Source organism: Halichoeres trimaculatus, unplaced genomic scaffold, assembly GCF_033239565.1.
Source record: "Halichoeres trimaculatus isolate MK-OKI-2021-1 unplaced genomic scaffold, fHalTri1.1 fHalTri1_scaffold_3, whole genome shotgun sequence".
Lineage (NCBI taxonomy): Eukaryota > Metazoa > Chordata > Actinopteri > Labriformes > Labridae > Halichoeres > Halichoeres trimaculatus.
This window is the reverse complement of record NW_027437181.1, coordinates 26,333,027-26,345,471: the sequence shown is the minus strand read 5'-3', so window position 1 is coordinate 26,345,471 and position 12,445 is coordinate 26,333,027. Positions and strand designations below refer to the sequence as shown.

General features: G+C 40.6%; 1 protein-coding gene across 2 annotated transcripts in view; it reads right to left on the bottom strand.

Moving 5' to 3' along the window:
• The window catches only part of kif26ba (kinesin family member 26Ba), a 122,405-nt gene that overhangs the window by 47,903 nt on the left and 62,057 nt on the right, over window positions 1-12,445 (bottom strand). For both annotated transcript variants that reach the window (XM_074666177.1, XM_074666176.1), the window contains exon 5: window positions 10,160-10,367. In XM_074666177.1, the coding sequence (XP_074522278.1) occupies window positions 10,160-10,367 (208 nt within the window). The remainder of the gene's footprint in view (window positions 1-10,159; window positions 10,368-12,445) is intronic.

The following is a 12,445-nucleotide window of genomic DNA, read 5'->3' as shown; positions in this document are numbered from 1 at the left end:
CGTCGTCCTTTGACATTCTGCAGGTTGAGTGGAACTGAAACCACCAGCACCCTTTTGGACTTCATTAAAGGCACAGTCCTTACAGTACCGTACAGTTCCTTAAAAAAAAAAAACAACGAAATGCCGAGTTTAATAGGAATAATCATGTGCAATCGTCTCTACAGGCCTCTATATGCGTGTGTCAGTGTCTGTGTCTGCCTCAACCCCCTCCTCTGCCTGTATGTTGAAGCTTTAGGGTAGAGAGAAAGCGTGGTTACATCAGCCAATCAGAGTGCCCCCAGTGCACAAGGGACTTGGCGTGTTGATGATCCTGAGTGGAAAAAGCTAATCAGAGCAGCTTTGATAGTGAACGCAGCAGAAACACAACTAAAATGAAACAAAACGCCAAACGGAATGAGGTTAAAGCTTGGCTCATGTTTCACTCACTTTCAAGGAGAGCAACTTTGGACGAAGAGCAACACGGGTTGGTATGTGTCAAATACTGTGATTAGCTTGTGCTAACATGCTAAGTCAGGTGCACAGCTCTCGAGTCTGTCCCACGTAGAAACGCGATTCTGCAGGAAGTAGCTAGGCTATGAGTGTGTTCACATAGCCCTGGTTGGAGGCTGTGGTGTGCCGTTGGCATCAAGCCAAGGAGGAGGAGCCCAGTTTGAATGTTGTGTTTACAAACAAGTTACGAAAATTCCAGCAGACCCTGTCCCAAAGTCGTGCAGGTGAATGTTTCAGGATGTACAATCCAGAAATCCAGATAAATCTGGAATCAGTCTCACATGTTCCTCTTGTATATAGGTATCTGTTTCTGTGCTTCAAAGTATTTAACAAAATTTAACACACCATAAGGTGTCTTACAACATTTTTATAACAGTTAAGTTGTTGGTATTCTTATGTTGTTGTCAGTTGCATAAAGTCTTCTCCAGACAGACTTGGCAAAAAACGCCAATTCATTTTTTCCTGAAATCACAAATTAATCTAGATAGTGTAAAAATCTAAGTAAAGAGCACAGTTTGTACACTAAAAGCAAAATAGCCATGCAGAATACTTCAAGGGTAGTGTGTGTGTGTGTGTCCATGTGTGTGTGTGCTTGTGTATCTCATGCTCCAGCCCCGCCAACACTGACAGCATTAATATTTCAGCTACAAGGTGGAACAAAGCGGCTGCTGGATTCCCATAACAGACTCACTCACTCATTTAGATACAAGACACACAGACACCCAGGGAGGCATGAAGACACACACGCGCGCTGGTGGAAAATGAACTCGCACACACTCGCTCGTGACACGGAGATGCGCACAGCTTGTGGCCTGAGAGGGATCGTAGCTTGCTATTAAAAATTGATTAGCTGTCATAGCATCATTTTCTCCCCCAAGGTCAAGTCGCAATCTGCAAGCGTGTGTGTGCGTGTAAAACGTTGGCTGCAGAGATGAAAGTGCTGGGAAAAAAACTCCCACAGTCCTTCATTGTCATTCAGATATGGAGAAGAGCAGAAGAGGTGGGGATGAAGTGATGGTAAAGGGGAAGATTAGACATTTTTTCTACGTACTCAGCAAGGGAAATAAAGTGAAGATGGATCTAAGATTACAGCTGAGATGAGGCGAGGGAAAGCCACCAGAACAAGGGTTCACTTTTTATATTCCACATCCCTTTTCATATGTTAAAAACTGGAGGTAGATCAATCATGGTACAGACATGGAGATGAAACACAGCAGACATCTTGAAGAAAAAAGCAGGTGGGCTCATGTTAGCCCTGAGGCAGCAGTGACATGGCTCATGTATATGATCCAGTCTGGAACGATGAGAGTCTACGGAGATGCCAGCAGCTATCTGAGGCTGTGCCTATGAGAATTAGAAAGCATTATGTATAAATGCTAACAGAATAATTTCTATGCAGACGTTTATCAGGTTTTAGGGCACCATTAGTCAGTCTTTCTAAAGTGATAAGAGGTCAGTTTATTCTTGTACTGTCTGTAATTTTACATTCATCATATCAGTTTTCAGATGGGTGTCCAGAATCCTAATTAAAAAATATTAAAAAACATAAAATGGCCCATTTTAACCCCCTTGCCCCCATCTTTGTTAAGCAAAATTAAGATACTGCTTGTGTATGGAAATCAATTGTTGAATCTTTCAAGGCTGTTGCTTGCTGATGAGTCACAGGCTTTGTGTAATAGACGAGCATCAGCTGCTCTGACGATTGCATCCCTCTCTGACCAAGCCTCTGCTTCAGGTTAGCTTCAGGAAACTCACTCTTTCCCTAGTAAATCATCAACAATGATGCAGTGCTCATGAGGTCCATAGTACCAAAAGGTGTTCTCAATGGGTGAGCTGGGTGCAGACATAAATGCCCCACATCCTGCTCAAAACTCAGATCATGGAAGTTTATCAAAGTCTAAGATGTGGAAACTGAAAATACGGTCAATTAAAGATGTTATGCTAAAGCTAAGGTGAAACATCTGATGTGTTCCATGTCACAATACAAGCATGAAACCCTCACAGACCTATGCTGCAAAAATGAGCTCTAACTTAACAAGTTTTTTTTTACTGTTTTTTCCCCACAGCTCTACCTGTGTTGTTACCTGATACCTATATTTTTCTACATTTTTTTACTGTTGGTCTTCATTCCTATGCTTTTGCTGACACTCCATGGACTCTGTTGTGCGAGAGTTTTTTGTTTCCCCTTGTTGGTTTGTTTCATGATCACAATCTGTTTCTTTGGGTGTTTTCAACAGACGTAAGAGGACAAACTTAAGACTGGTACATATTACAGGATTCTCCAAAAATTCACACATTTAGAGACCACATACTTGATGATAACTAAAGACAGATCGCACAAAATTTCTCTCTCCTGATCTTACAGTGAGTGGTCTGGACTCTGAGGACACCACACACTAACAGATTCTTCAGAGCTTCAGCTTCTTCACGCTCAATATTCCAAATCTCACATAGTAAAACGTGACTTTGGTGTAAACAAACATGACGGATGTATGGGAGAAAGCAAAGATGTTTGTTTTTGGACTCTAGAATTTTGAAAAAAACACACGAAAGAAAAAGGATTATGGAAAAGGTTGCGTCTTGATTGGCTTTGCTCCAGTATGTGTGACATTACACGCTGTACCTGCTCGGCTTCTCTTAGAGGGCCCAACGCACTATAGGATTTTTAGTTGCAAATATTAAACATGTTCATTATCTCACTGAATCGGAGGCCTTCTGAGAAAATCACTCTTAACACACCCCACACAGGAAAATCACACATGATGTCATCAGACTATCGGGCCTTTGCTGGCTTTGATTATAAGGGGCAGACCGGGACAAAAGTCAGCCCAATTATACCGTAGTGTGAACCCGCCTTTAGTCATTTAGAAACTTGTTCGCAAGCATAATGACCACTGCTTTAAAAAAAAAAACTGATCATGGTACCTTTAAACATATGTGAATATGGTATGCATAACTCCTGACTGCTGATGCTAGTATTCAGTGACATATATCAGGTGATAACTGTCTGATACAGGAACACACTTGGGGTCGGGGTGGGAGAGATTGCAGCAGTGAGGTAAAAATCAAAACAAATTTACGAAATATTCTACGTAACAATTGGGTCTGGGTCAAAGTGATCCAAATCCAAACAGCATACAGACTGGAATGTTCAATCTCAGAGCAATTTTCCCCAAAAGATCAAATGACAGTCAGTAAATGCACAAGAATTATCATTCCATCATTTTTCAGCTATAAAACTATCAGTCTACTCCAGCTGAGCCTGAAATCAAACATACTGATAACAGCTTGAGAACTGTCCATAAAGCTTTGAACAGATGAAACTAATTTAAAATCCACTCACTTAAAATGTCTGGAAGAGCCATCGGAAAACAAGATGTCTTAATAAGGTAATGATGAAGATCGATCTGATTTCTTCAGGGGAAAGAAGTGTTTTATGCTGTCTTTGCTGAATTTTCAGCATAACCCTGCAGTTGCTTAGCCATCTGATAATACAGTCACGGCTTTATTTCCTCAGCTGATACACTTCTCCCCCCGCAGTCAGGGGTCTGACTGGAAGCCTCCCAGCTGGCTGATTTGATTAAAGTGAGATGAAGCTCACCAACAGCATGTAGCGGCGGCACAACGTGTGTAGAAATAACAGAAGGGAGTTTGAGGTACAGATGCCAGTCTGATAGATCCATGGAGGGATCTGTTTAATTTGACAACCCTGAATGAAAAGATGCTGAGCTGTCTATCTTTCTGTAAAACACACACACACACACACACACACACACACACACACACACACACACACACACACACACACACACACACACACACACACACACACACGCACACACACACAGACACACACACACACACAAACAGAGAGCAGTGCCTCTGACCTGTACAGGTTGATTTCCCCTGGCTTTAGTAGTGATGTCTCAATCTGTTTTCTGCCATATTAACATCGAGGAGAACACTAACCCCCCGTCACACCGGGAGACAAGCCCATGTTTTCTGCACGACGTAACGTATCGTACACACTTTCACCGGGGGCTTTGCTGCTTCCTTGACATCTTTCATTGTACGCCCTAATCCCATGAATTTGTGAGCATGCAAGCCTGTGTAAGTCTGTGTGTGTGTGTGTGTGTGTGTGTGTGTGTGTGTGTGTGTGTGTGTGTGTGTGTGTGTGTGTGTGTGTGTGTGTGTGTGTGTGTGTGTGTGTGTACATGGGTGTGTACATGTGTGTGTGCAAATGCCATTTCAGCATGAAGCCGACCCCCACTGCAGGTGACATTTTTACTGGAGAAATGTCACCATGGCCATTTCCTCCCCAGTGTGTGTGTGTGTGTGTGTGTGTGTGTGTGTGTGTGTGTGTGTGTGTGTGTGTGTGTGTGTGTGTGTTCATCTTTTTCTTTTTTTTTTTTCTCCATTTCAAACCAGATTGAAAACAACTTATCAAAAAAACAGTCAGGAAGACTGGTTACACATAGAATTGTTATATTTACATATCAAACTGGAGAAATCATATTTACATCCTATCGTTTAGATTCTTTCAGACTGTTTTCACAAAAAAGAAGGGAATCTGAAGAGTACATAATACAGTGCTACAAAATCACAAGAATGATGCAAAATGTATTTATTGTCTGAGCTAAGTTTAAATTAATGGATCCCACTGAGAGAAAAAAAACATGTATTTTGTGTCGATTTATGTTTCAGTCACTCACTCACTTACTGTGAAAGTTAACCCTTAGAAAAAAATACTTTTTTTTCACCATGTTGTCATTTTCTTTGTGTGACACCTGCCCCCTCACAGTGGTTAGTAACATTACAATTATACCAAGGGCCTGAATAGCTAAAGGACTGTGCAGCTTTTGTGGCTCCTAAACGTGTGCAAATGAGCCAAAAAAAACACTGACTAATTCCCAAGGCACACAAAAAAGTGTTAAATGCTCCAGACCAAGAAGGGATCAAGTACATAACTGATGCAAACTATACAGAGCTGCAGAACTTGAAGGGGCCATTTACTCAACAACTGTTGTAGGATGAAACTCAACACAGAAACAGCGTTTTAGCCTACCTAAAACACAAACCTTTTAAAAACATCTAGAGTGTTTTTTTTCTGAAACGCTGCAGCTATTAATGCTGTGTAAACAGCAAGCTGGAGTTTCCAGTGAAAACGCTAACATCACACTCCACTTCGTGCATACAACAGCACAACGGTGACGTCACTGTGTTGTGATTTTGCTGATCAATCTGCCGAATGTCTTTCAACAAAATGTGCATCTGTAACTCCACTTCTGTAATCAGATGATCGGCCTATCTTTACTTCAGTAGAGATCTACCAAAAGCTGCTTCTGGGCAAGTCAGCTATAGCGCCAACTACAGGCCTGGCATGCTTACTACAGCGATTTCAGTCCCTCAGCGCTTCTGTGTAAACTCTTTTTTTTTCTGTGTTTGTTGTGTTTTGTGGTGAAACACTGTTGTGTTAGCGGTGCCTAAGTTTTGTTTTTTTATAGCCGAATATCACAACAGCAATTTGATTCTTGAATCAGATCTTGAGTTGAGCAGATAGCCGGGACAATTTATCAATCAATCTCAGTGCTCACAGCAGCCACGATCCATTCTTGGTGAATTCCTCCCCAAATGTCAACACTGGTGGTCTGGTTTGCCTTCATAGGTCATGAAGTAGCAGAGTTTATTTTGCTCTTTTTTATAAGCGGCTACAACCTCCTAACACTGGCTTTAAATGACTGCATGGGAAATGTTTTCTTCAAGATAAACTCCACAAAAATAAATCTCATTGATATTAACCAAACTGTTTCTTTTCTTCTCTATTTGCCTCAATTAACTTAGTATGGGCAGGCTGCCAGCACAGCAACAGGAAGTCACAACACTAAGTTACCAAACCAACTGTACACCTCAATGAAACATCCAACCGCTCCTCTGATCACATCAGAGTGTGAACTGAGAAAAGTCCACGTGACAGTGGTCGGGACTCTTCCTGAAGCAGCAGGCATTACACAGAGTGTCAGGCCAGAAGAGCTGAGCCCTCCTATCACAGCAGATCATAGTGGGATGAAACAGAAGCCACAGTGATATCAAACAGGATGAGAGACAGACTGTGTGGAGCAGAGTGTTGTGTATGTGGGTCATAATCTTAAACTGTATATGTGTTATCTGTCTCGACACATATAATGGCTGTTGTTGTGTGTGTCTGTGTGTGTCTGTGTGTGTGTGTGTGTGTGTGTGTGTGTGTGTGTGTGTGTGTGTGTGTGTGTGTGTGTGTGTGTGTGTGTGTGTGTGAACACGAAGAATGTGTGTAAGTATGTGGGTGTTATTGGTCTCACTGACAACTGAGGGGACATCTGTCACCTCCATATGGAGAGTGGAGAGGACTCAGGCTCCAGAAAGACTACACACACAAGAATGAAGGAACGGAATATGACACACCTTGACTTAATATAATCAAAAAGATTGCAAGACATGGAATAAAAATGTTGCTTTAGTTAATTTTTTTCTTTTCCTTCATGTGCAAAGTCACACTTATCCACTTCACATCATAATCTTTAGCTTTGATTAAAGTCAGCATCATATTTATAGACCCTAGAAACTAACTATTTTGTATTTGGACAATTCAAACTTTTCTTTAAAGCTGACAGAAAGGCTGAAATAAGCAGCTGCAAATATAATGAATAGTTTTTTTAAGTAAGTGTAAGGAATACAGACATTTATAACTAATACCTTAATATTTGATTTGGTTTTCAGTTTGGTCTCAGTGTTTTTCCTCCTACACATATCTAAGTGTCATTCTGATTTAACTCACCAGGTAATATAACATTATCAGGAGTTAAATGGACTGACACAAGCGAGCAGGTTTAACCTCTTATCTGGTGTTTCATATAAATGTCACAGAGCACAAATGACGGATCACCCTGGACGGATAAACGGTCACCAAACATCCAACCTTGGTTTACCCTGTTTGATCTAGATCTTCACTACCAGACAGCTAATAAAGATGAAGCAGAACAAGAAACTGTGACAAAAAGTAATATTGTCACACATAAACGCCAACACACACACACACACACACACACAAACACACACACACACACACACACACACACACACACACACACACACACACACACACACACACACACACACACACACACACACACACACACACACACACACAGAGTGACGGACAAGCGAGCAAATAAATGAGCACCATGTGTACACGTCCACAGAAACACATCACAGCATGTGTGGCCTCTCTGTGTAAAAGACACTGCTGTTTGATGTCTGTTTGATTTTGTCCTCCATAGTCATTCTTTTTCTTTCAGAGAGGACACACACACACATGCTCACTTACACCCACACACACACACACACACACATGTACAGAGTCGGTGAGCCCCTCACTCAAACTGTGGAGGAGGGGGCACTAAAAACTCATTACATGGACGATCAATATTGCACACACTTGAAAAGCATGAAGCCCCCTCCTTCATCCATGACACACTTGCACACACACATACACACACGGTTTCACCATCCGTTGGCAACGGTGACAGATGACTTTTGTCAGCCTGAGATGTGTTACCGTGGTAACCATTAGGCTGCATTCCGGTATGGTGCAGCAGGGGTGAAGCAGACACACACACACACACACACTCACACACACCAGCATTTATATTTGGGTAAGCTGGTCAAGGTCACATTAAAAAACACAGGCTTATTGTTTTAGTAAAATTAAAGTGGATGACATCACTTTAATCCATGACGACCTCTGTGTAAAAAAAAGGTTTAAGTGCAAAAGAATTGCAGTTCAAAGAGTGTCCACTAGAGGCCAGATGAAAGATCATAGAAATTCTTCCTGAGGTAAAAAGCCTGTTTTTATGACTTTTTGTGTAACTGTGTTACAAGTGAAGTTTTCCAAAGACGTTTACCAAAACATGCACATGGCAACTGTCATTTTATATAGGGATGTTCTACACCAGTACAAGTAGTCCCTCTTGAATACTCACCGATACCCATACTACCAATAATTTTGATGCATAAAATTTCAATGAACAGCGACAGATCATTCTGAACAAAGACAGCACCGTCACTCTGCTGTTAAGACCAAAATAAAACACAAACAACACTTTCTGAGTTTCCCTTTTTTTAACAAAAGTGTAAAATAAAACAGTTTAACTGTTAACTCTCCCTGGTTCATTCATATTGTCTGAACAGAAGCTGACACATATTTGCCCTGGTCTTCAACCGCAGCAAGTAGGGACAACTACTGGCAAGGAGGACTTGCTCAATGCAAGATTTTTTTTGTCTTGAGTATCTGCTGCTGGTATTGGCAGCCTTAGCAAACTGATACCTTGAAAAAAGGCTAGAATTGGCCTGATACCCGATATAGATACCAGTACTCGCCCATCCCTAATTCTATATGTATGCTGTATGCACAAAGATGGCAGGCTGTTGGTTTGTTTACAGCCGTTTGATACCAGTCACATGCTCAGAGAGATTACTTGTTTTACTTCACCATTATTCCAAAAGTAAGAGTCAGAACTGAAGTTACACAGACAGTAAAGGTAAAAGTAGAAAACTGATGATTTCTTGGAGCAAAATGTCAGCTTTCAAACTTCCACCAGTTTGTCGGTTTGGTCCATACAGGAAGAAAAGACGATGATATCATCAGAGAGTTTGATGGCTTAGTTATCTGAATGACTGCTTCTACATCCATTTCTGTACAATGTAGACAGGATGGGTAAACTTAGAGTTTAAAAATTACAATATTTGATTACTGATTTAAGTCTTCACAAAACACAAAAGTGATTTTGCAATCCCCTGCGCCATTTGAAGAGTTGATGGAAATTTTGAGTTGATCGCTTCATTCAGTGTTTACTCAGACACTGGCTCTGTAAAGCAGCCTGACCTGCTGATGCTTGTGGCCAATCAGAAAGGTGTCTTGCCATGTGCAGATGGAGGTTTATCAGTCATTTAACATAAGGATTTTATTTGACTTTTACACAAATTGTTGCTTGACTGCATCTCTCATATCCACTTCCTTGCTTCCAGGTGTTTTCCTCTTTTCTGCTTGATTTTAATTTGTGATGCACGCTGCATTTGTGTGGTTTCCAGGCGGCTTCAACTGACACCTTTTGGCCTGATTCTTTCACACAAAACCACAGGTCAGAAATGCCATCACAGCGTTTGTAACAGTCTCTGAATGGCTAAGGAACATGGAGATATAGAGACTGGATGACCCTCTGATAAATCACTTTTATGTTCTGCTGCACAGTCTCATGTTCAGAAGAGAGCTAAAACCAAGCCAAGGAAGATGAGTCAGTGATGAAATTTATATTCAAAGACTTTTCTGCACACCAGAGTGTCTTTGATAGTTTATGTGCTGGGATGTTTGCTGAATAGCAGAAAAATCAGAGGACTTAAAGTGATCTGTCAAACTCGCTTCAGGCTAGAAGCAAAACAACTTTTTCTGTCATCTCAAGGAGAGACATCAAAGAAAAGAGGCTAAGATCACAGCCAAACATCTAACAGCAACACCAACAGCTAGGCATTAACATTAATCACCTAACTAACTCTACATCTGGATTTATAAAGATGGTTTTAAAGGAATGATGTATGTATCTCTAACACACACTGCAGCAGATGGTTATTTTAGCTTTACCTTTCCAAGTCCAGGGGTGTCTTTGACTTTGTTGGCTGCACGGAGGAGGCAAGGTGGGGCTGGAGGAGGGGCCATCGACAGGGCAGCGCTGAAATTGGTTGGAAACAGAGGAGGGTCACATGACGGCGAGGATGACGTCACTGGTGCTGTAACTGCAACAGTCTTCTGCTTCTTCTTCTTGGACGACAAATTCAACTTCTGTGCAGCCCTGGGAGACGAGAAGACGAAAGGGAAGAAAGAAAGAGGAAAGAAAGAGGAAAAAAAGTTTAATTTATAAAGATATAAGCATAAAAACTTCATGAAAAGATATAAAAAGGAATGAGGGAACAAGATGGTGGCACATGAGAATGCACCCATGGGTCTATAATTACACCCTCCTCCTTTACCACAGTCAAACCATTGCAAATATGCTAATTGCAGAATAGAATTAGATTACACGCTCTCTCTGTCTCTCACACACACACACACGCACACACATGCACACACTACAGTTTACATATGTAGTAACATCTGGAAGGGGAGTGGTTCGTTGCTTTCTTGCTACTCAACTCCCCACAGCATTCAGCTCAAAAGGAGTCATCAAATAAATATATTTAAATATCCTCCATCTCCTCTGCGCTCAGATTCTCCTCAGCCGTTCCCTCCTTTCAGCTCCTTCAACTTCTAAATCTCACTCTTACTTCTGTCTTTCTCCGTCTTCTCTTAGCTTAACACAGCAGGTTTGCTTTACACGGCTTCACAGCTTCAAACTTTTCTCTGACCTTTTCACACACACTTTTTTCCCCTTCTTTAGTACAGGCTTCACATATCGTTATAAGAAGGTGATTTTCAGCTTTATCCCACATTTTTGTAAAAATGAAACAGTTATGTTTAAGTACCAGAGATGTTAAAGGTAACAGCTGGGACACTTTTGTTTCCCTGTTTGTTCATTAGCATGAGATGAGATGAGATGAGATGAGATGAGATGAGATGAGATGAGATGAGATGAGATGAGATGAGATGAGATGAGATGAGATGATGAGATGAGATGAGATGAGATGAGATGAGATGAGATGAGATGAAATGAAATGAGATGAGATGAGATGAGGTGAGGTGAGATGAGATGAGATGAGGTGAAATGAGATGAAATGAGATGAGATGGATGCTATAATAATAGCAATAATAAAAGAGAAAAAAAGAAAACCAACAGAGAAAAGAATAAATGACAAAAAAAAACAAAACAAAACAAATAATAATAGAGAAAAAAAACAACCGGGGAAAACCAAACGACAGCAACAACAAAAAGAACCTCCAAAACAAATGAAACAATTTTGATATGTTCGAAAAGGAGTAGGAAGAAGCATCACCTTGTTTAATCCAACTTTTCTCCTAACAACTAGTTAATGATAAATCCACCTTAATCTATTTCCTAATCACTAACTTCCATCAGTTTAATTTAGAATAGGTAGGTTAAGAATATGAGTATACATTCACATTAACAAGACACATATGACTCCATGCTCACTAAATCTCAGCTCATCCAACTCCCAGCTGTGTAATCTTAAAATCAGCCTACAGGAGCATGTTATTATTTGTGAAAGGTATCAGAAAAAAAAAGAAGAAAAAAGAAAAAGATAAAACGTAATGTCCATTCCTGGACCTAACAGTCACCATTATTGGAAACAATTTCACCCCTGCACGCTCTACCGTGCATCCTACAAAACACACACACACACTTAAAACAATCCAAGCATGTCACGTTTTTTCAGTTTTGACAGAGTCGCTGACACAGATAATCTCCTGCTGTGAGGTGCATGTCCCAATGAAGAGGGGAACACCTTATATTATCTCCATTACTTCATAAAGACAGGTGCTCAAAAAGTAAATCGAGCTTTTGAAAACTGTAGTTGGAGAAGGACAATGTCACTGACATCCCAAAGGAGAAGACCTACATTCTTGCTGTGAATAACTGTACTGCTGTACCATTAAAAGAGCTGAAAACAGCTCCACCTTAAACAGCCATCACAGTGAAATCCTCCTGCCGTGTAAGGGTGCTACAAATTTAGGAAACTAGTTCATCTGCTTTATTTTTATGCTTTGACAAAAAGGATCTCAAAAGTGATCCTTAAATTTTTAAAAGTATTTAAACTGTTGGATGAGTACATTGAATTATTGTGATGCTTTCTTGTTGTTTCAAAGAAACGTAATTTCCTCCTTTCCTGTTTTAATATAATCATAATAGTTAAATTTAACTTGTTACCTGAATGATTGTAGTCCAGGCAAAGTTTACTACCTTATGCTTAGTTG